At 46.1% G+C, this 27500-nt stretch overlaps 3 protein-coding genes across 7 annotated transcripts in view; 2 read left to right on the top strand and 1 right to left on the bottom strand.

The window, feature by feature from the left end:
- The window catches only part of mta3 (metastasis associated 1 family, member 3), a gene marked incomplete at its 3' end in the record, with an annotated part of 19586 nt that extends 4774 nt beyond the window's left edge, over positions 1-14812 (bottom strand). For 2 of the 5 annotated variants that reach the window (XM_079757297.1, XM_079757298.1), the window contains exons 1-17: positions 14557-14812; positions 12954-13021; positions 11720-11813; positions 9815-9941; positions 9581-9644; positions 9134-9251; positions 8690-8792; positions 7117-7216; positions 6744-6932; positions 6257-6331; positions 5378-5436; positions 5036-5154; positions 4258-4415; positions 3229-3451; positions 942-1034; positions 271-435; positions 31-62 (exon numbers count right to left, since the gene is read on the bottom strand). In XM_079757297.1, coding sequence (XP_079613423.1) covers positions 31-62; positions 271-435; positions 942-1034; positions 3229-3451; positions 4258-4415; positions 5036-5154; positions 5378-5436; positions 6257-6331; positions 6744-6932; positions 7117-7216; positions 8690-8792; positions 9134-9251; positions 9581-9644; positions 9815-9941; positions 11720-11813; positions 12954-13021; positions 14557-14584 — 1815 coding nt within the window. In that variant the 5' untranslated portion in view covers positions 14585-14812. Of the gene's footprint in view, positions 1-30; positions 63-242; positions 436-941; positions 1035-2814; positions 3452-4242; positions 4416-5035; positions 5155-5377; positions 5437-6256; positions 6332-6743; positions 6933-7116; positions 7217-8689; positions 8793-9133; positions 9252-9580; positions 9645-9814; positions 9942-11719; positions 11814-12953; positions 13022-14556 lie in introns of those variants that run through there. The other 3 variants (XM_079757296.1, XM_079757299.1, XM_079757300.1) reach the window with 3 other exon arrangements.
- An 853-nt stretch (positions 14813-15665) lies between these two features.
- Positions 15666-18298, top strand: kcng3 (potassium voltage-gated channel, subfamily G, member 3; the record flags this gene model as incomplete). Its single annotated transcript, XM_079756494.1, has 2 exons — positions 15666-16303; positions 17650-18298. The coding sequence occupies 2 exons, from the start codon at positions 15666-15668 to the stop codon at positions 18296-18298; spliced, it is 1287 nt and encodes a 428-aa protein (XP_079612620.1).
- Positions 18299-21067: 2769 nt separating this feature from the next.
- Positions 21068-23837, top strand: cox7a2l (cytochrome c oxidase subunit 7A2 like). Its single transcript, XM_079756911.1, has 3 exons — positions 21068-21183; positions 22012-22146; positions 23437-23837. Exons 1-3 carry the CDS (start codon positions 21112-21114, stop codon positions 23575-23577), a joined length of 348 nt encoding a protein of 115 aa, XP_079613037.1. The 5' UTR covers positions 21068-21111; the 3' UTR covers positions 23578-23837.
- The last annotated feature ends 3663 nt before the right edge of the window (positions 23838-27500 follow it).

The raw sequence follows: 27500 nt of genomic DNA, 5'->3' as shown, positions 1-27500 counted from the left end.
AGGATGTGATACAATGTCAGCAGTACGTACCAGCAGAGGTGCACTGGTGGAACCTGGATTCTCTGTAAGAACAGTGAAGGGAAAGGTCACTGTTATAGGTAACACTCAAACATTGATGATTGTGTAGGTGTGTTTGTGTGTGCGTGTGTTGTGTGTGTGTGTGTGTGTGTGTGTCTGTGTGTATATATGTCTGCTTGTCATGCATGTTTGTTTGGGCTGTGTGTGTGTGTGTGTTTGCGTACGTGCGTGGGTGTGCTCTTGTGTACATACCCGTGTGCCTCTCCGGCTCCGCCCTAGTGTGGTGGTGGTAGCTGCGTTTTCCCAGCATGCCGTGGGGCCCGTGGTGGAGGGAGGAGAGGAGGAGGCGGGGCGGAGGGGCCTGGAGGCCGGGGGTGCGGTGAGGGCGAGGGGCGTGGACGGCAACGGGACGGGATTCTGTACGAGAGGAAGACCGGACAGGAGGCAGCGCCTGTGAGAGACTTTACTCCAGACGTGAGAGAGAGACCGTTGACTACGTGATGGATAACATCAATATTACAAATTTCACTGCATAAACAACCACATATTATGCAAGGCTAGGTGTTACTTTGAAAACTCAATTCTGGAGGTGGCACAACACAAATCAGTTGTTGCGAATCAGTTACTATAAACTTCATCAAGAGACAAACTCTCGTTCAATCTCTTCACTGACAACCAAACAACAAACAGAACTTCCTAAATGAATACACTTTTAGGGCATAATGACAGGGCTTGGAAAACCAAAACAAAATGGGGTTAGGGCTTCATAATCCATTTTAGTAAACAGTCCTCTAAATGGGCGACGACAAACTCATTACAACCCCAAACAAACACAGACAACAACAAGGCAACCATTTGAATAATGTTTTGCTGCAGAAAAAAGGGGCAGGGAGGTTGTGTCTTTTCGGTGTGTTGTGTGTTACCTAGGAACTGCACCACGCTGGTCAGCGTGCTCCTGGGCGACACTCTGTGTTTGGGCAGCCGTGTTCCCTGGCCCTCCGACGCCCTGAGCATATCTGAATCAAACACGCACACACATACACACTTGTAACTAACCGGTGTGCACGTCGTCACACCTTTGGGTCACACACAGACCATATCGTTCAACCCTTCCATCCGCATTGCTTGTTCTCTCGACAGGAAATGGCAGTCGTAATAGCGCTCCCACATTAACATAATTTTTGGTTCTGTTCTGCATTTAGTTCTGTATACAACAACAACTGTGATCTTAGCAATGGTGCCTCAAGGTAAGAGCATATACAACGCGTCACAGAGATATATTTATTAAAAAAGTGTCTATATTAAATGTTATGTTCTCAGATTACACAAGCAGTCCTCTGTTTAATGTACCCTGGCTAGTTGTTACTATAACTCACTCCTGGAGATGGCATGACCAGAATAAATTTCTTCCACACACACAGATGACATTACATGCTTACATGCAAATCCTGGGAAAAACCACACCATGAACACATTCTCACAAAACAATGTCGGGGCTGGATGACAAAAGGCGTTGACAGTACAGATCCATGCTCGGAAGGGAGGGAAGGAGAGGGACACGTGCCTTGGGGCGGGTCCTTGGAGGCAAAAAACGACCAATCGGCGAGTGCGTCGGATTGATGGACAGATACACAGACACATGAAGCACAAGGACTCAGAGAAGATGGTTTCAGGAGTGATTTTATTGGAGGACTAACTCTCACATCCACGCACAGTAATGAAAGGAGGATTGCAAAAGAGGTAGAAGATGAGATGGAACTATTGCATCATCCGTTTGGCAAAGGAGAAGGATCGAAAGCAAAAAGAAGGAAGACTTAGAAAATGGGGAAACCCTGGAGTAGAGTATCCTCATACACCCTCACTGTCAGACTATCCTCAGGTGTATCCTAAATGGGTCGGGTAGGGTGGGATGGTGGAGGGGTGTGTGGTGACGTGAATGTAGCCGGAGATTATGTCAGGACTGAAAACAACTAGGATGGAGGGTGGTGAACACCACTGTGTCCAATGAGGCCAGGTGGTGAAGGGAAGCAGTTCTCTTTGGTTTGCTGTGTCTGCATTCCACCCCACTTACAGTGGACATAGCAGCCGGTGGCTGACATAAGGTGCCTAAGAAGCTAGTCGCAAGTTTTACTCTAAGCAATTACAATGTTACCTGCTCAGGGTGGTTTGGCTTTAAATCCTTTATGAGGCTGATTTTGGTTTTATCAAAAGAAATGTACACGTATCTGCCACGTCGATCATCCCAAGCAACTATTTCACCACAGGGATCATGTCTGACATCGAAACTAACTTAGGTAAGCACAAACGAGTTCCCACTACAAACTAGCCAAGCATTCGGACCTCGTGGTTGAGCAGTCATTTCTTGGTGAGCCTGGTAGGCATACATTTTACCGATTGAAGAATTGGGCTTAGACTTTATAGCTTTGATTCGCAAGTCGACACAGACAGACTCTGGAGGGGTGGGGATGCAAAATAGAGCTTGTTATTAAAATACATTTCTTCTACAGCGAACTTAGTGGAGCAAATACATGCCCATGGAATATAATAGTATCTCTGATTTTACCTTGACCTATTCTGATAGCAGGGAGAGCGATTGACAGCAGGACTGAGAGTTTGCAGGTGTGTTTATGCGTGTCCGGGCATGCCGAAAAGACTTTAACCCTGAAACTGTTAAAATGTGTTAAGTTACATCACCGGTTTTTGGGGGGGGGGTGGGGTTCACTTAATCAAAATCATAACAGAAAGTAAAAAAAACAATGAAAGGATGATCAGAACTCATAGTTATAAGGACAGGCAGTCTTTATTGGAAACAGGGTGGCGGGAGAATACAAAAAAAAAGAAATAACATAACAATAATAATAAAAACAGAAAGACGCACTGGGATGGAATCGGAAGGGGGGGGGGGTGGGCGTGAGCAGTGGGGGGGGCACAGGTTGGAGCTGATGGGTTGTAGAAGATAGGGGACATGGGTGATGTCAGTGATGTCACATGGGGGCATGTGTGTGTCCTGTGTGTGTGTGTATACTTGTGTGTCCGTGTGTGTGTTTGTGTACACATCCACGTGGGACAGTGTGTAAGTGTCCGTGTATGTGTGCATGTGTGAGTCTGCAGGGGCACTGTGTGTGTATTTGTGTGTGTGTGTGTGTGTGTGTGTCTGCGGGCGCGCGTGTCCATGCGGCAGAAGTTAGGAGAAATTGAAAGAGCTCTTACACTCTGCCTTTATGGCCCCACAGTTAATGGGCACAAAGGGCCGCCGCGCCGCCCGGCGCAGCCTGATGACATCGCGGCACATGTGCCGGGCCAGCTTGGTGAGGCGAGTGGCCTGGAGGAGAAAGGCCTGCTTGGTCTTCATGTTGGACTTGGGGCTGCCGCTATTGCGCACTGGTACCATGTGGCTCGACTGGCGGGGGGCATGGCCCCGCGAACGAGGCTCCTGGGGATGGGGGTGGGGGAAGGGGGTGGCGTCCACAAGAACAAGGGGACGGGTAGTTTGGGGGGGAAACGACAAAAAACAAGATTACATTTGGAAAGACCAAAAAAAAAAATGGGTGCAGTTATCAAGTGAAATGCCAAGAAAAAGGCAGTTGGTCTTTTAAGAGTAACCAGACACCCCTATTGGAACCACAAGGCGAGCACCAAACCATGGTCATACAGTGTCAGGTGGTCATCCACACCTGACACCAATTCAACTAATCAATGCCTAACAGCAACTGCAGGGGTCTGCACAATTGCATTATAAACTGCACAATAAACAAAATGGTGTTTTGGCCTCCGCAATTTGCTTATTGTGAAAGATTGCAATTGATTCAAGAAATGCGAGAAATGTTGCAACAAAAAGGTTGAAAAAAGAAACAACAGAATACATTTGATTTTGTTCGCTTGATGCATTCAAATCAAATCGGCCACCTTAACAACCCGGTAACAAGCCCTTTAACGAAGCACAGGCATTGCCGTTTACGGGTGCTACAATCTTTGGGGTCTGAGGCATCCCCTGCCGCTGAATAGATGGCACGAAGAGAGTCGTCATTGCAGCCAGGTTGGCAAATTGATAAACTGTTATTCACAATGAATAATCCCAATCGCAATATGGGCCGCAAATCATTTCCATGATAATTTCTGCCACAAGCTTGCGGCCCTGGCCCGGTTCAGCTTGAGTGCGCGAGCCTCCTCGAACCACCGGGGCATGGCCTCGCCGGCCTCGAGGCACCCGGGCGCGGGACTCACGTGGTGGGCGCTGACGTTGCTCACCGGGGCCGGCGAGGTGCGCTCCTCCGGTACCTCCGCTCTGCTGGGCATCTTCAGGCCGCCGTACCGCTTCCAGTACATCCAGCACGACACACAGAGGCGGCACTGCATGTTGGGGGGCCCCCACGAGTACCACTGGGCCGACTGCATACCTGACGAGAGGAGGGGGGGGGGCTGAGTGAGAAAGCACATCCGGCTGAGCTCAATCGTCTCTCGACGCAACGGGAGGGCAATTGATTGATGGAGGAAAACCTCCCGCTGGTTCAGTAGTGTAGAAGTCTCGCAACCCAATGATCAAAGAGTCCTTGGTTCGGCGTGTGTGCAGTCGATGTGAGCAGCTCACACTCGGGGATCAATAACTTGTCAATTGGAAATGTGTCGAAGTGTGCGTGTCAGATTGACACACACACATTTGTGTGTGCATGTGCGCGTGTGTCAGATTGACATACATTTGTGTGTGCGTGTGTGTGTATTTGTGTAAGTGTGTATTTGTGTATGTGTTAGGTGCAGAAGCACATAAGTTGATTGCAGAGGGACGACGGGGGGGAAATTGCATATTGAGTGATTGCCAGTTGGTTGAATGAGAAAGAAGTGAACTTCCTCTCTGATCCGAGACCCGGAACAGTCAGGAACTCAGCTCTGTTCTCACAGCAGTTGATAATCCCAGGAACGCTTTTCAATTGAAAGTTAACTCAAAGAATGCACTTTATGCCGCTGCTGCTGCCGCCACACACGCACACACACACGCGCAGACACACACAAGCGCACTTACTGTAGCAACTCTCGCAGGCCCGGCCCCCTCCTGCTGTGTGATAGGCCACTGGCCCCGCCCCGTTGACTGTAGCCATCTTCCCATTGGTCATTGAGATCTGGTTGGGGTTGGGCTTGTTACTGTTCCAGGAGGAAGAGCGAGAGAGCGAGAGAGAAAGAGATTTAATCAACAGACTAATGACCCGGCAGCCTTCAACAGCACCGGAGACACATTAAATATGCAGAAATAATTTTAGACCTGCTGCCACAAGTGTGACTGCCACAGAGGAAAATAATCTACACTGAAGGGAAGAAATATACCATTTATAATACATGAAACGTAAAAGAAAAAGGGTTTACTTACTACGTAGGAATATAAACCTGCTTTAGTTTGCTCTCGGCTTCCGCTGCCTTGAGTCTTTTCTGTTGAGGGAGGAAGAGAAAGAGTAGGTTGAAAGGAGAGGAAAAACATCCCATAATAGTACCACAAAGAATACGTTTTTTAAACAATTAAACATGAATTTAATTAAACCTTTCATTTGAATGAATACACCATACTGAGAGAGAACTCAGTCTATTAATACCATGGCAACAGCAGCTTGAAAAAGGTAACTGAACCAACAGCACACAGATCCCTGTGGACCAACAGAACACTTTAGATTCCATTTCGGGTAACGCAGACTGGACTGGCAAACGACCAATAGGTATAAATGTAAGCTTGGATCCAGCAGTCCTACTATGTTATAGCAGACGTTCTGGAGAGAGATGGCCCACAGTCCTGGCTACAAACCCAAAGCTGCAAGAGGCAGGGGTAGGCCTTGTTCATGTTTCGTAACCAAGATATCTACCAAAGAAAACTAATTCACACGACTGGATGAGGCTTTCAGAAGGAGATCTTAATGTGCGTATTTCTACACTGGCCAGTCTAGAGGGCTGATTTGAAACCTTTGCAGACGTTTTTCTTTTTACAGTCACTGTAGATATTAATCAATAGTTAGATTTGAGAGGCGAGTATATAAATCTAATACAAACATGGATTTAAAGCAACCCTTTGTCTCACGTCTTGTCCTGTGACCACCAGTCAATACATCCCTAGAGCTCATCAGAAACCATTGCAGAAAAACCAGGGTGCAGTAGAGACTTACATCCTGCTATTCTTAACACATCTTGTTCACTCCATTATAAACTCGGCCTACCGCTCAAGAACCAGATTTCCCTTCGGGATCGGGGGGGGAGGTCTTACCTGTTGAACGTATCTGTCTGTGGTCTTCCACATGTAGTAGTACTCTATAATGCTGGTCAGGGACTTCCATGGCAGCTATAGGCGGGTCAGTCACGGAGGGGGGAGGATGAAGGAGGAACAGACAAGAGGAGGAGGAGGAGGATAAAGAGGTATAAGAGGTGGTGATGAGGGGGGGGGGTGTTGGGATAAGACAGGGAGCAAATGAACGGTATTAATAACTCGTGTTCTTCTTTGCTGTGTGGGCGCTCATGTTTATTCATGAGACATGGCTGCAGGAAGAGAGCTAACAGTTCCCCCCGCTTTAATGGAACCAGAGCCCTGCCAACACAACACAGGTCGTACGCGCGCGCGCACACACACACACACACACACACACACACACACACACACTGAGTCACATTTCATAAGTATTCATGACCACCTGCCATAAAACAAGCATGGCGAACACACACACGCACACTGCACACACACACACACACACACGTACAAAGTCTTGTCGGATGTCGTTGAAGTCTTTGCCGTATTTCTCCAGCGCCTCCTCGAACATGCTGGCCTCCGAGGCGCTCCACTCCTCCATCTCGTCCCGACAGAGCACGGGCCCGCCGGCTGGCACCAGCACGCTCAGGGCGCTGGACAGGTCGTAGCCGTGGCGATGGAGTGTGTCCATCGCATGGAACTGTGATGGGGAGACGAGCATGAGTGGTGGAAGGACCGGGGTGGGCTTTAGGGTGAGGAATTAGTGTCTGAATCCTAACTTTTATGATACTGTCTTTTAAACGGCTCGATGGTCCAATCATTGCTGCCATTGTCTGGTGGAAGGTGTTAATTGTCGTGTGTGTGTGTGTGTGTCTCTCTCTTACCAGTGTGATATCCCTGGAGGCTGCGGCGGCACTCATGTGTAAGCTGGGCTGTCGGACCGAACTGCTGCAGTCCAGCGCTCGTGCGAAGGTCCCGACTGCCCTGCAAGTGGGGGGACACACACACACACACACACACACACACACACACACACACACACACACACACACACACACACACACACACACACACACACACACACACACACACACACACACACACACACACACGTTTTATTACGTGCCCACAAACATCCATATGATTCATTGATGACAACATGACACATAATGTTTTGGGTCGAGCCTTCTAGCGGCATTAAGGCTCCATAAGTCAAAGATGGTGTCAGTTCTTAGAGAGGCGCCCTTGTGGGGTATACACAGGGGTGGCTCATTATAGTCCTTATGGGTATGCCTGTTTTATAAAACAGGGCAGGGATTCCATCTCGGCTAGTCTCCACTAGTCTAGCCAACAATCTGTGCCCTGGTGAATAAGAGTAGCAGATCCATAGAAAGCGTTCTGTGTTTCATCTACGAGGACGCCTTTGGGAAAAGAGTCTATTGATTTTACGCTTCACAATTGTACCAGTTGTTTCAATGTGACGACATGTATACTGTATCGACATAAAACTGATTGCTTAGTGTACTCAAACCCTTTTGGACAGTAAATAAAACATGTTCAGCCAGCGAGACACATAAAGTTTACTGCTATAGTTTGTTTATATTACACAAAAGATTTTAAGTGTTGTACTTCAAATAAATAAAACGGGTACGGGATGGGTCACAGAATAATAAAATAAATGAGCAACGTTTGCTACAGTCCACTGGGTAGGCTGGAAGATTGATCTTTCCAGCACAGATCTACGAAGACACGCCCACTTGTGATTTCAGAAGAGGCCGATTTTCAAAACGGCTTGTCACGGCTAATCACACTCACAACTGGAGGTATAATATGTCACCTTTAACATTAGTGCATTAGCCTTAGTATAAGAAAGCTTCTACACTAGCAACTTGACAAGGCACTTAGCCGCGCTATCCTCCACAGACTTTGACTGAGTGTGTCGCCGCAGCTTCGGAAATTGCCCGTACGGATGAAACCTGCCGCAATTGAGTTTGGAATGTCGACGACTTGTCGCCCCTACTACAAATGAAATCGTGACTAATCTTCACATCGCTACGACAGGACGGTCATGTTTTGATTTGTGGCTTAGCATCTCGCTCAATCAGTGTGTCTGTGTGTGTGTGTGTTTATTTTACATTGATGTTATTAATCCTCATGGTGAAATTCATTCTCGGGATTCGACCCATCCTATGCTAGGAGCTAGTGGCAGTGGGCTGCCTGCCTCACAGGGCGGGGCCCGGGAATCACCTCCAGGTGTAGGGCCCTTTCCTCGACTATGGGCCAGGCAGGAGTGTTAACGTTCATGATTTCGTGCTGAGGGAGAAAACCGTTGCACCCAACGTGGAAACAAAACTAAAGACGGGGTTAACGTACAAATTCCAAACAGAAAAGGCGTGACCTAGGAAGCAAACCGTTCATGTTGTGGGGGGTGAAGAGGTCGGGGGTTAAAGGTCGTACCGTGCCACGACCAGGAACTGGTCGATTTGTTTGCTGAAGAGCGGACATTCTGGATCCCACAGCTTCTCCTCCAGCTTTGACTGCTCTCTGTCGTCTGCCTCGCCTGCCCAACACATACCACATAGTGAATTGAGTGTATGATGCTGTGTGTGTGTGTGTGTGTGTGTGTGTGTGTGTGTGTGTGTGTGTGTGTGTGTGTGTGTGTGTGTGTGTGTGTGTGTGTGTGTGTGTGTGTGTGTGTGTGTGTGTGTGTGTGTGTGTGTGTGTGTGTGTGTAGGAAGTCACCCCAGTGTTTTGTCATGCATTTGGACCTGCTTTGACTAAAACTACATTTGGTTCGAAAATGTAAATAAATTCTACTATTAGATCCAAATGTGAGTTACCAATGAATACATGACATCAAATAAAAGACTAAAAGTGTGTGTGTGCGCCTCTAGCCCTTACCCTCTGGTAACATGTCCGGCACGTCTGCCTGAAACCGTGGGCCAACTCTGATCTCCCCCTTGTCGGCCAGGAGGGTTTTCTGTGTGGGGTCGTACACCAGCGAGTAGAAGAATGTGTCCTAGAGAAGAAACACCATTTAAAAAACACACTAACTGGTCATCCACTAAACGTTTGAAGACCCCAAGCAACGGAGCATCCCCACAGCCAGGGATGAGTTAACGGCCCGCTGCTATGAGGATTCTGTCAGTATTAAACAGTAGCCCAGATTACTTTTAATTATGAAAAACGAGTGGGCTTCTGTGCCGGCTCCAAAACTCGACTGCATATCGACCTTAAAGGCTGAGAGCTGCAGGCAATGAGCAGAGTAGAAACTGAGCTAAGAGCATTTTAAAAGAATATTGATAATAATTTAAATTTTTTTGTCAAAATTTCTCTGTTCCCACTTACCTCTTTGTCTAAGTAAGAGAGAACGGCTTCCGTCTCGTTCAATAGTGCAACACTGCACTTACCCCTAAGTGTGGAGAGAGAGAGAGAGAGAGAGAGAGAGAGAGAGAGAGAGAGAGGGGAAACAGGGTTATCCATGGACATGGCTGGAGGGGTGACCAGTCATGTGCACTGCCTACCAGGGGTGACAGAACTGTGTGCGCGTGCGTGTGTGTGCGTGTGTGTGTGCGCGTGTACCTGATGTGCGTGGCGGGTAGGCTCTCGTACTGCCGGGAAAGGAAGAGCTCTCTGTGTCGGAGCTGGTGTTTCTGCTTCTCCGATAGATCCGTCTCTATGGGGGTCTCTTTCTCCTCCTCCAGGTCCTCTGCCCGGGGGGAACACAGGATCAACACGATAGAGCGAGAGCAGCAACCACCAAGCAGAGGAAGACATCTTTTTCCCCACTGACTAAACAAAGTAGCTTCCATCATCAGAGTTATTCCATCATGTGTGACTGAGTTAACTATGGAAGAATTGTGAATGTATATATTGAATTATATGTGTTCATATATTTCTTCATAGGTCAACAATATGTATTGTTTTAGTTTCTACAACTTAGACTGGTAAAATCTTGTGTTCAAATATTGTATAATATTATACTTAAGATGCATATCAATGAGCTGCACAGTCTGATTGCGTGTTCTTGGGAATTTGAAAATACAAGACTTACAGGAGCTACAAGCCTCTCATAATCAGAGCTTTTCAAAAGCAATATCTCAGGAGAGCTTCATTATTTTCAGCTATTTTTGTCTCTGAATCCAATCGCGCATACATATATATATATATATATATCAAGATTGGATCGCCTGTATACCAATTCTTTCAATATTAAAGACCTGACAAGCCGTGTAAGCCCTGTCCCGATGCCTTTCCTTAGCAACACTACTCAACCCTTCCCCTTGAGTCTGAGTGTTCCTGCAAAGGTTATTGTATCCCAGCTTACTAGTGGATAGAGATGTAGGAGTGCCATATTATACCACCAGGTGTGAGTGTGATTAGCCATTACAAGCTGTGAAGTCAGAAGAGGCAGATTTTCAAAACGGCTTGTAACGGCTAATCACACTCACACCTGGTGGTATAATATGTTGACTTTAAAACACTTTTAACACTTAAACGCTTTTGGGATTTTTATTAATTTTAATATGCTGAATTGATTGCTGGCGACAGCTGGTCACTGCTTTTGAAATCTCTATATACTCTATGAAGTCAACTTAAAGACACTCATCTGCATGTGCCTTTATTTGCAATTTGCTTCTCAATTTGGGGATTTTTCAACTCCTTTTCCACCCTATACCTCAGAGCTTACTTCCAGCAATTACTTCAGTGAAGCAGCAAGCCCCTTCGTCTGATGCCACAGTAAACCAATACGCCCTGGGCTGACGATTTAATTATCAAGCAGGAAGTGGAAGTCTTAATACAAAATGAAAGGGACATGGAAATGCGGCTGAGTCAGCAGACACTTTCAGATCCAATACGCTGATGCTTTATATTTTTTAAAACACTGTCGCACATCGATGCGTTCAGTCAGTGCTCGCTTTGAGCCCCCACCCCTGCTCTCCATTTCCTATGGTCCAACTGTTCCGTCGAGAGGCAGCACTTGCCATGGCCTCAGGACTACCTGACAACTTCACCCCCCCCGCCCGAAAGGGACGACTCGGCAGAAAGACGACATTCAGCCTCGCTGGGGAAGGGCAGCCGGACAATCCTGTTTGTCTAATTAGTATCTGGAGTGGTGTTTCATGAATACATGGGCAGTTGACACCATCTTTGTCCTATGCATGAGCAAATCCCTTTATAAATACACAAGTGGCTTGAAGAGTAGAGTACCAAATGGTTTAGCCTGCTACTGCTTGGAGATACAGCCCCTCTGAACTTCACGAAATTGACGCCTTTCATTAGGAGCTACATTCTTTGGTGTCAGTACATTTCTCATACAATAGAACAAAATGAATAAATGACAGAACGACGTCTCGCACACACCCATCCCATATTTGCTACAGTGGGGGGGGAAAGCACCTGAGCTTTCAGGCGGAGCAGACGGTTTACCCAGATGACCGGACAGACAAGCCCTGGGATCACACAGAGGAAGGGAGCGGGACTGACTTGCATGTTTGTCTGCCAGCTGGATGAGGCTGTGTGAGATGTCTCTCCTCCGGTAGAAGCACACCACCTTGGCCTCCACGTTCCCGCTGGCTGTCTGTGAACCGAACGACAAACACACAAACAGTTACACACAAACACACACAAACACACACAAACACACACACACAAACAGAAAGACACACACACACACTGGCAATGGGATGGGGACACCAAGGCGAGCCAAATAGTGCTAATTTCCCATGAGCCCGTCAAGCTGTGCGGCGGCGACAGGCCAAACGTCCCAAGATTGATTGATTGATGGTCTGCATAACGAAGTCGACGGGCTTATCGACTGGTCTGAGATTAAAATATGCGGACGAGTGACGCGGGGGGGGTTCTTCTTCCCCAAACTATTACTTGTTGTGGTGTGTATGTACTCTACCATGGTTGTGTTGGTTGAATATTGCTTTTCATGAAATAAAACCACTTAAACACATGTTATTTTTGTTTGCATATTCAAAAGGGAGCTGGAAATATGTAATTAATAGACGCTGAATCTTGTCAGATATTGTGTGGATAATGCATCTCATAAATGACTGCTGTATGTTCATAAATGTGCTGTATGTTGTAGTTTCACACAGGTGGGTGTTCTTCTGAGAACTCTGTGGTTACAGGTTACACCGTAGTAGACCTGAGCTTGCGCCCTTCCCTGTTTAACCTAGATGGCAATTCACAGAGAATTCAGGTTAGAATTCAGAATTCAGGCTATGCAGGTTTGTGCACTATTTGGCCTTTGTGATAAAGCTGATTAAATGTAATCTGGCCTATTTATTGATTGGAAGAAGCCTGTGTTAAGCTGTTGTTTTGGTTTCTCTGCCTTTTCAGGGTGGTCAAGCGCCCTGATTTGTGAAGGACAGATATTAAACCCTCTGTCCCTCAGATTGAGAAAAATGTCAGGCATTTGTTTAAACTCATTCATATTACGGTACATATTTTGATCAAATGTTAAAATAATGTTTATATATTAATCACTCTTCAATGCACATAGTGCATCACACACATCCATGCACTTGTGCAACTGGAACAAGACACAGACACGATACAGTCAATGGCTCAAACCACAGACTATCCTATTCATGCACACCTTTGCACATCTAACTCCCTTTAAAAGTCTACCACCAGTCAGCCAGGCAAGATATTTGTCCCTCAGGCAAAAGACGAAGCACCCATAATCTCTCTCTCTCCCCCTCAGTACCTTGTTGAGTTCCTCTATCCGACGGATCAGGTAAGGGTTACTGGACGAGTTCTCAAAGAACACGTAATCTGCAACAGACACAACAACAAAACATCAATAGTTGTTTACAGTTTTTGACAATGCAGGCTTCCTACCAGAAGGAAGGACAACCAATCATGAAAAATAAATGTTCACTGTTAGAAAGTATTGACATAAGGGGGGAGGGGGGGGGCAAACACAACAGAGAACTTCTATAGGACTTAACACCCTGAAGCCATTCACCCAGTTTTCAAACTTCAACATCTTTCTGTCTGAGAATTTTCAGCAGAACGTGTTGAAAGCTCCAGTTTTTGATCCCAGTTTCACATCTGGCATCAAAAACTATTTTGGTCAAGTCCTTGAGCTTGCAAGGCTGCAAGGACCCAGACCCAACATGCTGTGACTTTGATAAGCAAGCAGGCATCATTTTCTTACTTTCTGACCTTATCGGACCTAACCTGAACCTGGGAGCTAACCTGAACCTGGGACCTAACCTCCTTTATTGATATTAGTCGATTTAGCTGGGTAGTTCACTGCAGGTAACGATACAGCATCTGATGATACATAAAAGAAGAGGAGAGCCCGTTCACAGCACTCCAGACGCTGTCTAAATGTCTCTAATCGGCCAAAGTTACACTCAGCCCGGTCCAACTCCACCTAAGCACGGCGGTGTGATGAGATGAACAACACACCTCCATTGTGAACAGTAGCAGCATCACGTGAGGTGCATTCCGATGGACACAATATCGAAGAAGTCAATGGGCGCCTCTCCTCGAATGCATTTATACACTCAAAGGCGGCTTGTTTACATTAGCTTCGTTATCGACTTTAAGCATCACAGAACTGCAAGGATAAGTTAAATGTATCCAGCGGGAATGAAGGAAGACAATTAAACGTCAAATCAACCCGACTGCTAACCATATAGCTTAATAATGGAGTTAGTAGCCCATCGGAGTGCAGGGCATCTTTCATTAGCAAACAATGCCCAGATCGCTGCAGATGATTGCTGCATCTGCAGCGATCATCTCCGTAGTCTGGCGGTAGTCACGATAACGACTGTAGGAATGATCCCGACTGTCGTCATGATAACGATGGTAAACGTTGATTAAAAACGTCAGCTAAACAGGGACTCCAGAAAAATGGATGGATGCCAGATATAGGGACTACAAATACAAAAGACAGTACGTCGGACGGCTCCTTAGACGACCCCACATCTGTAACCCAATGTATATCCGTCGCATATGATGTTCCTAGTGTTCCCCGTGTAAGCACGGCGAACAGTGGCTGTACAATAGCCCACAATGTGATCATGTTTACTCCTGGGCTAGCAGGCAGGGCTAGCAGGCTGGCAGCTAGCTCGCACGGCCCCGGACGACGTGAGGCCCGACCCATTTTGTTTCCCAAATATTTAGACATTGGCCACACTTTTCCACACAGGTAGATAAAACCACCGGACACACATGAGCCCGGACAGAAATCAACCGTGAATAAAAAAAAGAAGCGCTAATGATTTTTTTCCACCCCCACCAGAACCAAAGAGTTGACGTGTTTTCACTTCATAAAAAAATAATCCACATTGACATACCTCCGACCCGGTACATGTTGGCCGCCATTTCTGCCCTCCCGGAGTGTTACAACCAACGCAAACCATAAACTACGGGGATTTAAATAAATTAATAAGACGATAAAAATGTATAATTTAAAAAGCGGGGCTGCAGTATTCGGTAAACCGCTGAGACTCTGGTCTGTATCCTCTCGGGATTCGGGGATATGTACCCCCTTCCGAATCACGATATCCTATACAATACACAACTCTCTAGCCAAAAGAAGTCGGATCAACCCGAAACACACCGACTGGTGACGGAAGGAGGGGGGCGCGGGTTACGGCTGCCGCAACGCGCACGCGCAAACCAACACAAGCGCCTACAACGCTGAGACACTGAGAATTGGAGAATTGAACATTGAAAAAAAAACTTTCGCTAGATAGGCAGGCTGCTTTATTCATTCCCCAAGGGGGAATTAAGGTTACACTGATAGTAATATTAATAATAATTATATTGAAATAATTATATTAATTATAATAATAGTAATAGTAAAGTGACAATGTAATCAGATAAACTATTATTTAAGCGCTGTGTTACCACATGGCATAGGCTACAATACCATACCATACCTTAACAGTGAGATTGAGACAGAAATTGAGATTGGCTGTCATAAAATGATTACTCATTAATAGGGGATTTAATATATCACAGATTATTTTGTTGACCGTCAAAAAAGATGTGCGTTTGTGTGTGTGTGTGTGTGTGTGTGTGTGTGTGTGTGTGTGTGTGTGTGTGTGTGTGTGTGTGTGTGTGTGTGCGCGCGCGCGCGCGCGTCAATGATGGGATTGGCTATTCGATTGGTTTGGGGTGGAGAGCTTCACCTACACAGAAGCATCAGAGAGAGAAAAAGCGAGAGAGCGAGAGCGCGCGAGAGAGAGAGAGAGAGAGAGAGAGAGAGAGAGAGAGAGAGAGAGCGAGAACCACAGTCGTTACCCCAACCATCCTTGGGCGCACATCCACGGAGGCACCTCCACCGCTCTCTCTACTCCGTCTTAACTTCTGCCATGGATACACTTACAACTAACGCCCGGACAATTGAGTCGTCTGGACAACAGTTTTGGATAGACGGATAGATTTTAAAATTGCAACGATGAAGTTTGGCCACAGTATATGCGTGCTGAACGTAGGGGGGACCCGGTACGCCTTCACCAGGGAGGTGATCAAGGACTTTCCTCTGAGGCGCGTCAGCCGCCTGCACGCGTGCGCCACGGAGAAAGAGGTCCTGGAGCTCTGCGACGACTATGACCAGGACCGCAACGAGTTCTTCTTCGACCGCCACGCACAGGCCTTTTTGTTCATCATGCTCTACGTGCGCTCCGGGAAACTTCGCTTCGTGCCCGGGATCTGCGAGCTGTCCTTCTACACAGAGATGCTGTACTGGGGACTTGAGAGCGCGCACTTGGACTTTTGCTGTCAGAAACGTCTGGACGACCGCATGTCCGAGATCGGCCTGGACACCGACTGCCTCTCCGAGAGTGACTTCCGACCCTCATCGGGAGAGGATTCCCAGACCGGCGCCGAGACAGCGGAACCCAAGACGGTCCTCTCGGGTCGTGCCAAGTGGATGGAGAGGACGCGCCAGGCGATCGAGGACCCCAACTCCTCCCTCCCCGCGCAGATCCTGGCCACGGTGTCTGTGATTTTTGTCATCACCTCCATGGTCATGCTGTGCTTGAGCACGCTTCCGGACTGGGACACAGCCAAGCGCAACACGGTGGAGGAGCACAGGTAGGAGGATCGCTTAAAGGCCTTAGAGATACATTTGTGTAGAAGATGCAGTAGAGACTCAAGCTAAAATGAGCGCTCCGTGTGTGCTGTTGGAGTAGTTGTTTGCAACTTGACCGATCGGTTTGTGAGCTTTTTATTTCTCCTCCTGCACCTGAACAACATCGCAATCGCGCTGGTTTATCGTCTGTCATTGATTGTCTAACTGTTGTGGAAGCCGCAGGTGGGATACACCGAGACCACCCGCAGAGTTTGCTAACAAGGGGCTCACCTGATGGGATCAATAAACAATCAACAGGGCCTGATACGCACGTTAACACCTGACACGCACGTTAACACGCACGTAAACACTTATTATTATGTCACATGTGAAAAGGTGAAAGAAAAGGAGGGGACACCCTCAGGCTATTTCTCTCTTTCCTGTCATCTCCCTGCAACTCTTTCTGTCAAGTTGAAAAAGGTATGCAAAAAAGTATCAATATGACTGACTTCAACAAAACTGATGGTTATTTTGGCAAGTATTCCGCCAATATTATTAGCGAGGAAATACATTAGTAAATTAAAAAATGGGTAATAAATGGTTTCCTTTGCACTGTTCCAGACCTATTGATATGTTCTCTGGAAACAGAAAAACATGTTTACAACTGACAATGCCATTGGAAAGCATTTAATAAAAACCAAAGTCTCGATTACAGCTCCTCAAACAGTTTACAAATCATAATAATAATCTGTTCTGTCTTCATCCAAATATGGATATAAGGCAGTTTCTTATTTATGGATGGATTACATGAACGTGAACTATAAATGGATTACGTGAACTATAAGCACGTTTCAAAAATGTTCCATTTAACTTTTTTTTTTGAGTCCATTACAGTTGGCGATGTCAATTTATCTCTTCTATTGACGTCTTAATATGCTTACAGCAGACTTCACTCTTTATGCTTTTTGCTCAGTAAAGACCTGGCAGTCTCTGTCTCGCTCTCTGTCTCACTCTGTCTCTCTCTCGCTCTCTGTTCATCGAATTAAGGAGTCACTGAGCTGGCTCGCTTTCTGCATCACTATGTGTATCAATGTGGTAAACATATGCTTGTCTCTCACAATCTATCCCCAGCCTTCAGTTAATAATGTCTATTTATGGCGCGTTTCACCCTCACTGGCACTTCAGCTTCATATTCATCTCGTCCCATTACATCTTTCCATCTTATCTTCACCTTCCTCCTCTGCTTTCCTCCTGTAATTATTACCTACACCGCCATACCATTCGTCACACCGATTCAATCTGTGTACGACCACTCTTTACATCCTGCTCATGACCCCTCCAACCCTCCTGTCGTCCCGGGGCCGTGCAGGGTCGTGGAGGCTGTGTGCATCAGCTGGTTCACCGCAGAGTGCCTGCTGCGCTTCCTGGTGGCCAGGAACAAGTGGGAGTTCCTGCGGCGCCCGTTGAACATCATCGACGTGGTGGCCATCTCCCCGTACTACATCACCATGGTGCTGGCGGGGGCGGGGCTCCCCGGCGGCGGGCTCGGGGTGGCGGGCGTGGCCCTGCGCGTGCTGCGGATGATGCGGGTGTTCTGGCTCATGAAGCTGGCCCGCCACTTCCTGGGCCTGCAGACGCTGGGGCTCACGCTGCGCCGCTGCTACCGCGAGATGGTCATGCTGCTGGTGTTCGTGGCAGTCGCCATGGCGATCTACAGCGCCCTGGCCCAGCTCCTGGAGCACGGGCTGGACCTGGGCGTGCGCAACCCCGACTACGCCAGCATCCCGGCCGCCGCCTGGTGGGTCATCATCTCCATGACGACGGTGGGCTACGGCGACGTGTACCCGGTGACGGTGGGGGGCCGGGTGTTGGGGGGCGTGTGCGTGGTGAGCGGGATCGTGCTCCTGGCCCTGCCCATCACCTTCATATACCACAGCTTTGTTCAGTGCTACCACGAACTCCAGATGCGCTCTGCCAGGCACGCACGCAGCATATCGGCAGCAGAGATGCTGCGATAACCCATGAATACCAGAGATTTACACAGATGGCTTCTGGTGTGTGTGTGTGACACCATCCCCCACTCCCCACCCCACTCCCCCTGAATCAACTACCCCCCCCCCCCTTAACCAACACAGAAAATAAAGACCTGAACAGACCAGCAAATCATTACCGATGAATTCCCCCCAGATAGCACAATCTGATTTGTGTGCGCTGCACTGTTTACCATCTCTGAGTTACAACTGATTCTGTTTGGCTTGTTCTCTTTCTCTTCGTTATGTGTATGACGAAGTATCAATATTTTAACCCGTACACACACACACACTGGGCTCTCAGCTCACTGATGAATGGATACCAATGCACAAATAAGGATTCACAGATAGGTACACACAGCCTCAGTGGAACCGGTTATTGGGTTGTATTTTTCCCAATGCCCACGGTTTACTTTGTATTCCCATGGCTACACTTTTGGCAGCCATATCTCTCTGTTTCTTTCCCTGCAGTTTGTGTGTGAACCGGCCTGCCTGCCCATCTGTCTGTCTGTCTTCTTGTCTATCTCTTTGTCTTTCTATCTGACTCCCTGGTTTTATTCTATCCACAGAGATATTGCGTTCAGAGTTTTCAGGTAACAGTTTATCGTAAGATTGACGGATGACCCAGATGCATTCTCTTTAACTTGTAAAATTCAGACAGAAATTGAAAATACACATGTATGTGTGAGCGTGTGTGAAGATGTTCAAAAGGTGACGGGAGGAATCAGGTGGTATGTAGGCCAGGGCTAATGGAATATAAACCTAGGTGAGAGCAGACAAGGAGGTGTGAAATGACAAACAGAATGAAACTGCATGGTGGTCGAAAATGAGGAGACAAAGGGGGAGACAAGAAATGAAGAAGAAGCTTTTTTTTTTGGGAGAAAAATACAAGAGTAGGTGTAGAGATGACCTATAGGAGATAAAAGAGCCCTGAACAAAGAAAGAGTAGCCTTGGCTGTCCATTACGGTGTGGGGAGACCCCCTTTCGTGAGTGTAAATTGAATTTGAAGCCTTTCAGTATTTCTTTGTTGTCAAGGCTACCCATTTCCATGACATGTCAATCAGCCCCTGTAATTGATCTGTTTGTTCACAGCGAGGCATAAGCAACACCCCTGCCATTGGTCATGCATGAACACCGGCGGTGACTATAATATTTGGTCCGATAATCATTTGCATGTAATTGCTAACATTTTTTATGAAACTTCAATCTTGCATACATGCCAATTTACAGTTGTAAACACACACACACACACACATGCGCAAGCACTCACACAAACACATGTACACACGCACACACACACGCACACACACACACACACACACACACACACACACACACACACACACACACACACACACACACACACACACACACACACACACATACACACACACACATACACACATGCACACACACATACACATATGCACATCGTCATGGATGATGAATGATATGGTTGGGATGTTTGTGCAGTCCATGATTTCTCCATTTTAAGTGATTTTGTTGGAGCGATAGATATGGTCCAAACTAACAAGGCAACACCCCTCCCACACATCCATCTTTCACTTCTGCCTTTTCTCATCCTCCTCTTTTCAACACCCCCTTATTTTTAAAATATCTACATACACATGCATACAAACACATACACATACATCCACACACAAAGTTGAGCACTTTTTTCATTATCTGCCTCAAAAGCAATTGGATGTATCCATTGGTTTGTTATTTTCGATTTTTCGCTGTTTGTGATCTGAGCTTTCTCGATCATCGGCTGTAGCAATGGAATTGAAATGCATTATGTACAGCGCATATGTGGTTAGCCTGTCTCGGTCACATTAGAAAGCCCTGTCGAACAGCATTTATATAAAGATCAATATAATCCCAGTCACTTCGTCTTTGAAAACCTTTTGAGAAGTTGATGTAGGCTGGCATAGCTAAATGCAAATCTCCCTTCTGGCCTGATTGTGAACCTTTTAGATGAACTGAACTAAGACCTTTTTGTTCTCCATCAGACCAGTTTGATTTTACAATTAAACAACTTAAAAAAACCTAATTGAAACAAATGTGTTGTATGTTTTCAAAGACAATTCATATTGTGATACAGTTTGGCATGTCATCACTTGTTGAGTAGTTAAGTTATGTCTGAAATTTAGCATCTTACATAAACTAGCCACGAATGACATACAAATTAATACTTTTGATTTGAATACAAATTAAAATCAAAAGTAGACATTTACTGATAAACATTACAGGCCGATATCTGAAGACACTAGGCCTATACCTTCTTTTTTTGGCCCCTCTTGAAGTCAAACCTGCACTCAAAATTGGAGAAGGTATTGGAACTCATACAAATTATTTAGGAAAATATTAATTATACAATTATGACATGCATGCCAATAATAACACATATTTAAGAGGATCTTTCTAACGTTGGATGTTTGAAATCCAACGTTTGCAACGTTTTACAGTTATATGTAAAATAAAACTGTAAAAGTCTACCTCAATATTTACTCTTCCAATTGAATTTTAATATTGTCTTCGATTCTTTTTAATTAATATAAATTATAGAGATATTTCTTTATGCAATTACAAGGTAAAAAATTTTTTTTTGATATCCTCATAAATCCGACTGCCGCGTACCTATCAGCACAACGGTAATTGTCGAATAACTTTTCTTAGTATAATTTTGAGCGGGCGCTGGGAGGACACCGCTACGTCATTCTCCATCGACCAAGACAAGGATAGGACCTTCTAGCCGGCGTTTTGTTGTGGACAGCATCTGCTCCCTTCATCCAAGAAAATGTACTATAAATTTAGCGGTTTCTCACAAAAGCTCACAGGGTCTGGTCTGGCCTCTGTTTACAGTCCGCAGGTAAGACGATGAGACACCTTTTGTAATAAAGTCATGCTTTTATCTGCAAATGGTGACCTTCAAATTACTTTGAGAGGAAAATAAAGTCAGTTCTCATTGTGATTCATTAAGGCTTGGGTTTCATTCACACTATGACATTATACTCCGATTAGAAGCCATTATTTCAAAAGGTTGTTTTTTGTCCATCTGTCTGACCTTCAAGTTACACAACAGGCAATTTAAGCCCTTGATGTGTCCCATTCTTTGCAACGGGTTAAACGAATTAAAAGTTGGATTTCCAGTCAACTAATCAATGGTCTGAACAGTTACATAAAATAGATTACTTGATGCTTGAGAACAGATGCGTTAGGCTCTTTGGCAGAATTGTATTTTCATACATTTCCAATTAACGAAGGTGTAGCGTTAAACGTCACAAAACAGAAATGAACAAACCTAGAAGCCTAGTATTTTGATTCTTTCCTCTCCACTCTGGGTCCTCTTGAGACACAATGGTGCGAGTTGGGCTGTTAGTGGGTGGCTGGCATCCCCTTCGAGCGAAGCACCTGAAATATGAAAATATTGTTTGTTGTTTGACTTTGTTGTTGATTGATGATGCTGTGCATAAGCAGCCTTGGGCGCGGATGGCGGAATAATTTGATATTGGCAATGCTGTAGAATATGATGAATGTCATTGGTAATATCACAGCTTTTAAATTGGCAAAAAGGTTTTTAAAAATGTATATGTATTGGTCCCTGTTTACCTGCAGTGTAATTAATGCGTGGGCTTTTCTAGAACAACAGCATGCTTTATGGATGCCCTGAGCAGTTTGTATTCCGTGTGAACAACAGGGGCTGAGGCCAGGCGTGCCTGCCGAGGCTCCAGCCATGGTGTTCGCTACACCAACCAAGCTGGTGTCAGAGGCTGGCCCTGCATTGGAGTACTTGGGAGCAAATCGGGTGCCTGACCTCCAGAGACTGTTCCAGGTAATGCAGTGGCCCCATGGAAAATATGTAGGCTGATGATCGATTTTCTTTTGTTATTCCCATGCTCTCTAGATATTAACTGATTAAATACTGTGGAGATCGCTACATTTTCATTGGCAGAAATTGAGTTTGTCTTTTGGAAGATCTTTTCAATCAAGGAGTTCAGAATAATACAAGCTATTTAAAATGACTATCTCAAAGATTTTCCTTCATTTTCATTGAATGAGGTAACACAATTGTGATTGTGAGCCTAGCCCACTGATGGAAGCCCTCGCATTTGCATTATTATGAATTTTGCCAAATCGGTGTCGGTGGATAAATCGCAAACATCGCACATTTGGTGACACGTTTTCCATCATCCAGCATTGGTTGTTCCCCCAGAGTGAGTAGGCAGAGATCGCCACTTTCAGAAAAGATGCTTAAGAACCATCAAAAAAGCATTTCTGATATATTGCTCATACAAGTTCTGATATAGTTTGGATTGTGTTCAAACAGCTTCTTCTGAGAGATGGCCAGACAGTGATTTATGGCATGCGGAATGCAAAAGCGTTGGCCGTTACCATGACACCTTACCAAACCTTCTAGTTTTAAGTTATGGGCTGGATTTTCATTGGAGGACATTGATCCTGATCTATACCCATGTTGAATTGGACACTTTTTCCAACAAGGCGTTATAAAATAATCTAGACAAAATATAGGGAATTTTTAACTTTTTATTCATATTTTTTTCACCTGAATATCTTCCTCTTCATTAAAGGATGTCGCTGCATAATATAATAATATTTGGATAATGCTTTTTAAGCTGTTTAAATAAGGGTAAATGGACTGCATATATATAGTGCTTTCTAGCCTGTAGCCACTCAAAGCACTTTAAAATGTTTGTCTCAATTCACCCATTCGTTCACTCATTTAATACACCGTCGACAATGTCAACCATGCAAGTCAACTGCCAACCCTTCATTGAGCAGTTAGGCTCAAAAAGTATCTTGCCAAGGGACATGATGACCCTCGTAGGTGTTCAAACCAGGAACCTTCCGGTTGCCAGACAACACGCACTAACTCATACTGTTGACCAATACAATGCCATACAGCAGTGGGATGATGCATACATTTCTTACCCAAATTCGAACAAACAATTTATCTAATACTTGGAAGAAGGAGAAAAGACTACACTAAACACTGTCAATTCAATGCAATTCCAAAGTGAGTCTCACCAAGCTCTTTTCCCAACCCGTCTTTCTCTCTTTCTCTTTCTCTCTCCACTCCTGCCCACTCCTCCGCCTGCCCCAGATCTCTGACGGCGCCCCCGTCCACCTGAAGCGCGGCGTATCCGACAGGCTGCTGTACCGCACCACCATGGCGCTCACGGTGGGGGGGGCATTGTACTGCCTCGTGGCGCTCTACATCGCCGCCAATCCCTCCAAGAAGTAACTGTCAGTCTCCGCCGCCACCATGATGGATCAGACCGGGGGTCACCGATTCACCCAGGGCGCGCCCCCACCTCCTGGCTCCCCTGTTTGGGCCTCGCCTCGTCACGGCCGGGGGGCCGGCGGCCGTGCTGCAGACCAACCCGTGGCAGCTGTTTCACAGTTTGGAAAGACTGAAACGTCCGGATAATCTTTCGTGCAATTGCTTGGAACGGGATTCAAACTGTGTCATACAACTACAGAACAAACGCAGGTCTGCCGTCTTTTGTGAAGAGATAATTTATGTTAATAAATGTAGGAAAAGAAAATGGACGAACTGTACTCCAATTGCTTTTGTGGGTTTTTGTCCGAGAAACTGTTGAGACCTGATGAATATTGTGCAGAGGTTGAAAAGATTGCTATTCCTGCCTGGCAACGGAAGGCTGAATGCAGGGTATCAGATGTGCCCTACATGTGAGCATATATAGACAGCGGCACATTTTATTCGTTAGTCCCTTATTCAAGTCAGAATAGAGGTGATATTTTCAGATGCCCACAAGCTGCACACTGCCTCCTGTAGTGTGTGTGTGTGTGTGTGTGTGTGTGTGTGTGTGTGTGTGTGTGTGTGTGTGTGTGTGTGTGTGTGAGTGTGTGATGGAGACGGTACCGTCTGGTATATAGCTCCTGCTAACTTGGCTCGAAATCTTTCATGTCTCTATTTGTGTATGTGTGTGTGTTTGACTCCTTTGTGATGTCACATACTGACTCCAATGTGTGTGTGATCATGCTTGTGTTGTCGGAACAACCAATCTAGGCAGCACCCATTCTGACAATCTACGTCGCACAGGAAGCTGCTTCATGAACAAGAGGATATTGGTCAATATACCGATTTTCATGTCGACCCCTCCATATGCAGAGTTGTCATGATGCTCTGCTACAATCACACAAACACACACAATGAAGGTTCATGGGGTCAAGTTGTGCAAGCTGGCAAAACCCTTTGAGTCATCAGAGCGCTGTGCTGATAAATGGCGGACCGGTGTTGCGAGTCACACCAATTTAACCAGCCATGAATTTCTATACACTCGGGTACATTCAGCACTGTACAGGGCTGCTAATGGATGGGGATTTGTAATCATCCATGATGCAGCCCCCTGGGTTCCCGAGGGTTCTTGTTTCAGTTAATCCTGCCGCTTCAATTCCTCCCTTCTCCTTGAAGTGGTTGTGTGTGCCTTTGCGTTTATTGCAATACTTCCCAACTATTCCCCTTGCTCCCTTCATCAGTGTGAATGGGGAGATAAACGATTCTGCCTTCCTTCTTCCCTCCAACCCACTTGGACTCTTAAGGGCCCCTGAAGATCAATGGTGCAGTGGGCTTCAGCCGATATGGAATGTAATGTTCATAAGTATGTTTTAATGTTTTAAAGTGTATAACGCCAGGAAAATAAATCTGCGAGATGCCACTTAATCCTACACACTACACCTTTAAAATGCACAAACGTGATATTAAGTGATTCAAGATGTCCCCCCTTCTGTTCGTTGCTCCAAGACCCTAATTGCTGAGATGTGTTGAGAATTAGAGGCCCCCCAACCCCCCCCCCCCCCCCCACACACACACAAAGCGACAGAATGCACCCAACTGTTAACCAAGCACGCGTCACTCCTCGACAGGGGTGCAAACACACAGGAAGGAGAGGAAGACCGAGAGAGGGAGAGGGAGAGTGACAACAACAAAATGTGCGTGTGTTGTGGGGGAGGGGAATAAGACAAGCACGGTTGAAGGAAGGGAGAAGGTGAACAGTGCTTGTATGTGTTTGTATGCATGTGGTTGTGTGTGTGTGTTGATGTGTTGGGAGGGGGGTGGGGCATCTGTGTGACAAATTGTCATGAAAATGTAATCACTCTATTACGGCTGTTGTTTACACGTTGGCCCCGGGCGGCACCAGAGGAAGCTGTTGCCGTCTGCCATGCAAGACGGGTCATCCATCCTATAACGACGTGGGGGATGAGGAGGGGGGGCTCCACTGATCCCCCTCCTCCGCTGCCTACAGCTCCCCCCCCCCCCCCAGTAACACTCCAAAACATGCACAAAGCTGTGCTTCAAAAATACAATAAAAACTTGATATGAACATAAACACCGCTCTGTTCGTATGACAAGATCCATGGCTCACGTCCCTGTGTGTGCAGCGCACAGCACAACAAAAGAGAAACAACAATGCTGGGTCTTCAGCAGAAGCAGCCCTGCAAATGAATATCCCCTATGCTGCAGTAGAGGGAGGGAAAAGCAGTCTAATAGAGAGTGGGGACAAATTACCTCTCATCACAATGGCCCTGCCGTAATAGCACAGCCAAGGAACAAATAATGAATAAATAAAGTTCCCCAAGATTGGATGTGGAGAGCAATTTGCGCGGCTGGCCGCCAGTGTGAGAGAGAGGGATGCGATTGGTCTGCTGCGAAACAAAAGCCGCAACGATGGTGGAACAAAAGGCAAGAGTTCTTATCTGATCCATAAATGCATTATTATTATTCATGGGATAACAAACACATGCATGCATGTGCAAGGGGAAATCCTGTTTATGGCACACCGACATGACATGAATATATCAGCTTTTTATGGTTCATTCACTGTTACACGTGCCCCCTTCACACATACACACACACACACACACACACACACACACGCACACACACACACACACACACACAAGATTTTCATCCCCACTCTCCCTTAAGATGTAAGAGCCCAGGGTGTCGACTACAGTGATGAAAGTGGGAAAGAATATCACCTGAATATTTCAACCACCTTCCCCTCCTCACCGTTTACATCATCCTTCAGCTCCGGCTCTTTATGAGAACATAAGGTATCAGAGTGGAAGGAAAAAGAACAGAAGGAGGATCAGAAGAGCTCCGATAATGGAAGTAGCAGCATGAAGTCAGATTGCCCAGCACTGCCTCTGAGAAACAGACGACTGAGAGGTGTTGATTGGCCTTCGTCTCTATGGATAGTACCAAATACTCTGCCCCTGGCCTGGAAGAGGCCTTTCTTGTATTTTGTCTCACAAATCACCCAGTCCATGCTCTCCAGCGAGATGGTCAACCTCAGGTACCCACCCGGCCCCCTGGGTCTGTGCTGTATGAGTCGAGGGTCATTTTAGGGGAAAAACACATTAAGGAAAAGATGATCACATTGGAATCGTTTTGACACGCTTTGTACCCTCTACCCAATGCAATTATTCAAGATATATTTGTGGCAGCTGCCTGGGGGGGGGTGAGATGGGGATGATGGGGGTGGGCGGAGGGCCAGGTTGGTTTATATAGGTGGGTGTCTGGCCAGATACAAAGGGCTACTACTCACTCAATTCCTGACACAGCAGTTTTGAAATGGGGAATCACATTTTTGGTGTTATTGCTGCCGGGAAGAACACGACACAAACAATATATAGGCACAAAGGACGCAAATTAATGGTGTGCCACAAAATAAGGTTTAATCAATATGGATGCCTGTGGCAAGAATATGGATTGAGAAGGCAGATTTGTGTGTCTGTTTCAAAGGGAATTGTAGTGATAAATGATTGGTTTAAAAAGAAAAGTATTTATCTAGCTTCAGGTGCAGGATGACTCTGTGATTATGTGTGAGAGAGAGGGAGAGAGAGAGAGAGAGAGAGAGAGGGAGAGAGAGAGATCTTAGTATTCATTCTCAGTGTAATGTTCTCTCTTCTCCTGACCCGTGCTGCAGCAAAAATACCTTCCTACTCCTACTGCCCAGTATGTTCCTTCAATGGCAAATTCCTTTTTAGGATTGATCCATCCATTACAAACAAAGCAATCACACAATCACCCACACACACATGATGTAATGATGCTACGGAACAGGTTCAGAGTTAGAAAACGCAGTCGCTTCTGAGAATTGAACTCACTCCAGCTGGAAAGTGTGTTTGGTTTTACTC

Source organism: Pollachius pollachius (assembly GCF_949987615.1).
Source record: "Pollachius pollachius genome assembly, chromosome: 19".
NCBI lineage: Eukaryota > Metazoa > Chordata > Actinopteri > Gadiformes > Gadidae > Pollachius > Pollachius pollachius.
Note: the sequence above shows the minus strand (reverse complement) of the source record. Positions and strands in the feature narration are given on the sequence as shown.

Excerpts from the sequence above, each read along its gene's own strand:
- cox7a2l (XM_079756911.1), top strand. The coding sequence starts at position 21,112 with ATGTACTATAAATTTAGCGGTTTCTCACAAAAGCTCACAGGGTCTGGT. Across the intron at positions 21,184-22,011 it reads CCTCTGTTTACAGTCCGCAG|GGGCTGAGGCCAGGCGTGCC; the intron begins GTAAGACGATGA and ends TGTGAACAACAG. Across the intron at positions 22,147-23,436 it reads ACCTCCAGAGACTGTTCCAG|ATCTCTGACGGCGCCCCCGT; the intron begins GTAATGCAGTGG and ends CGCCTGCCCCAG.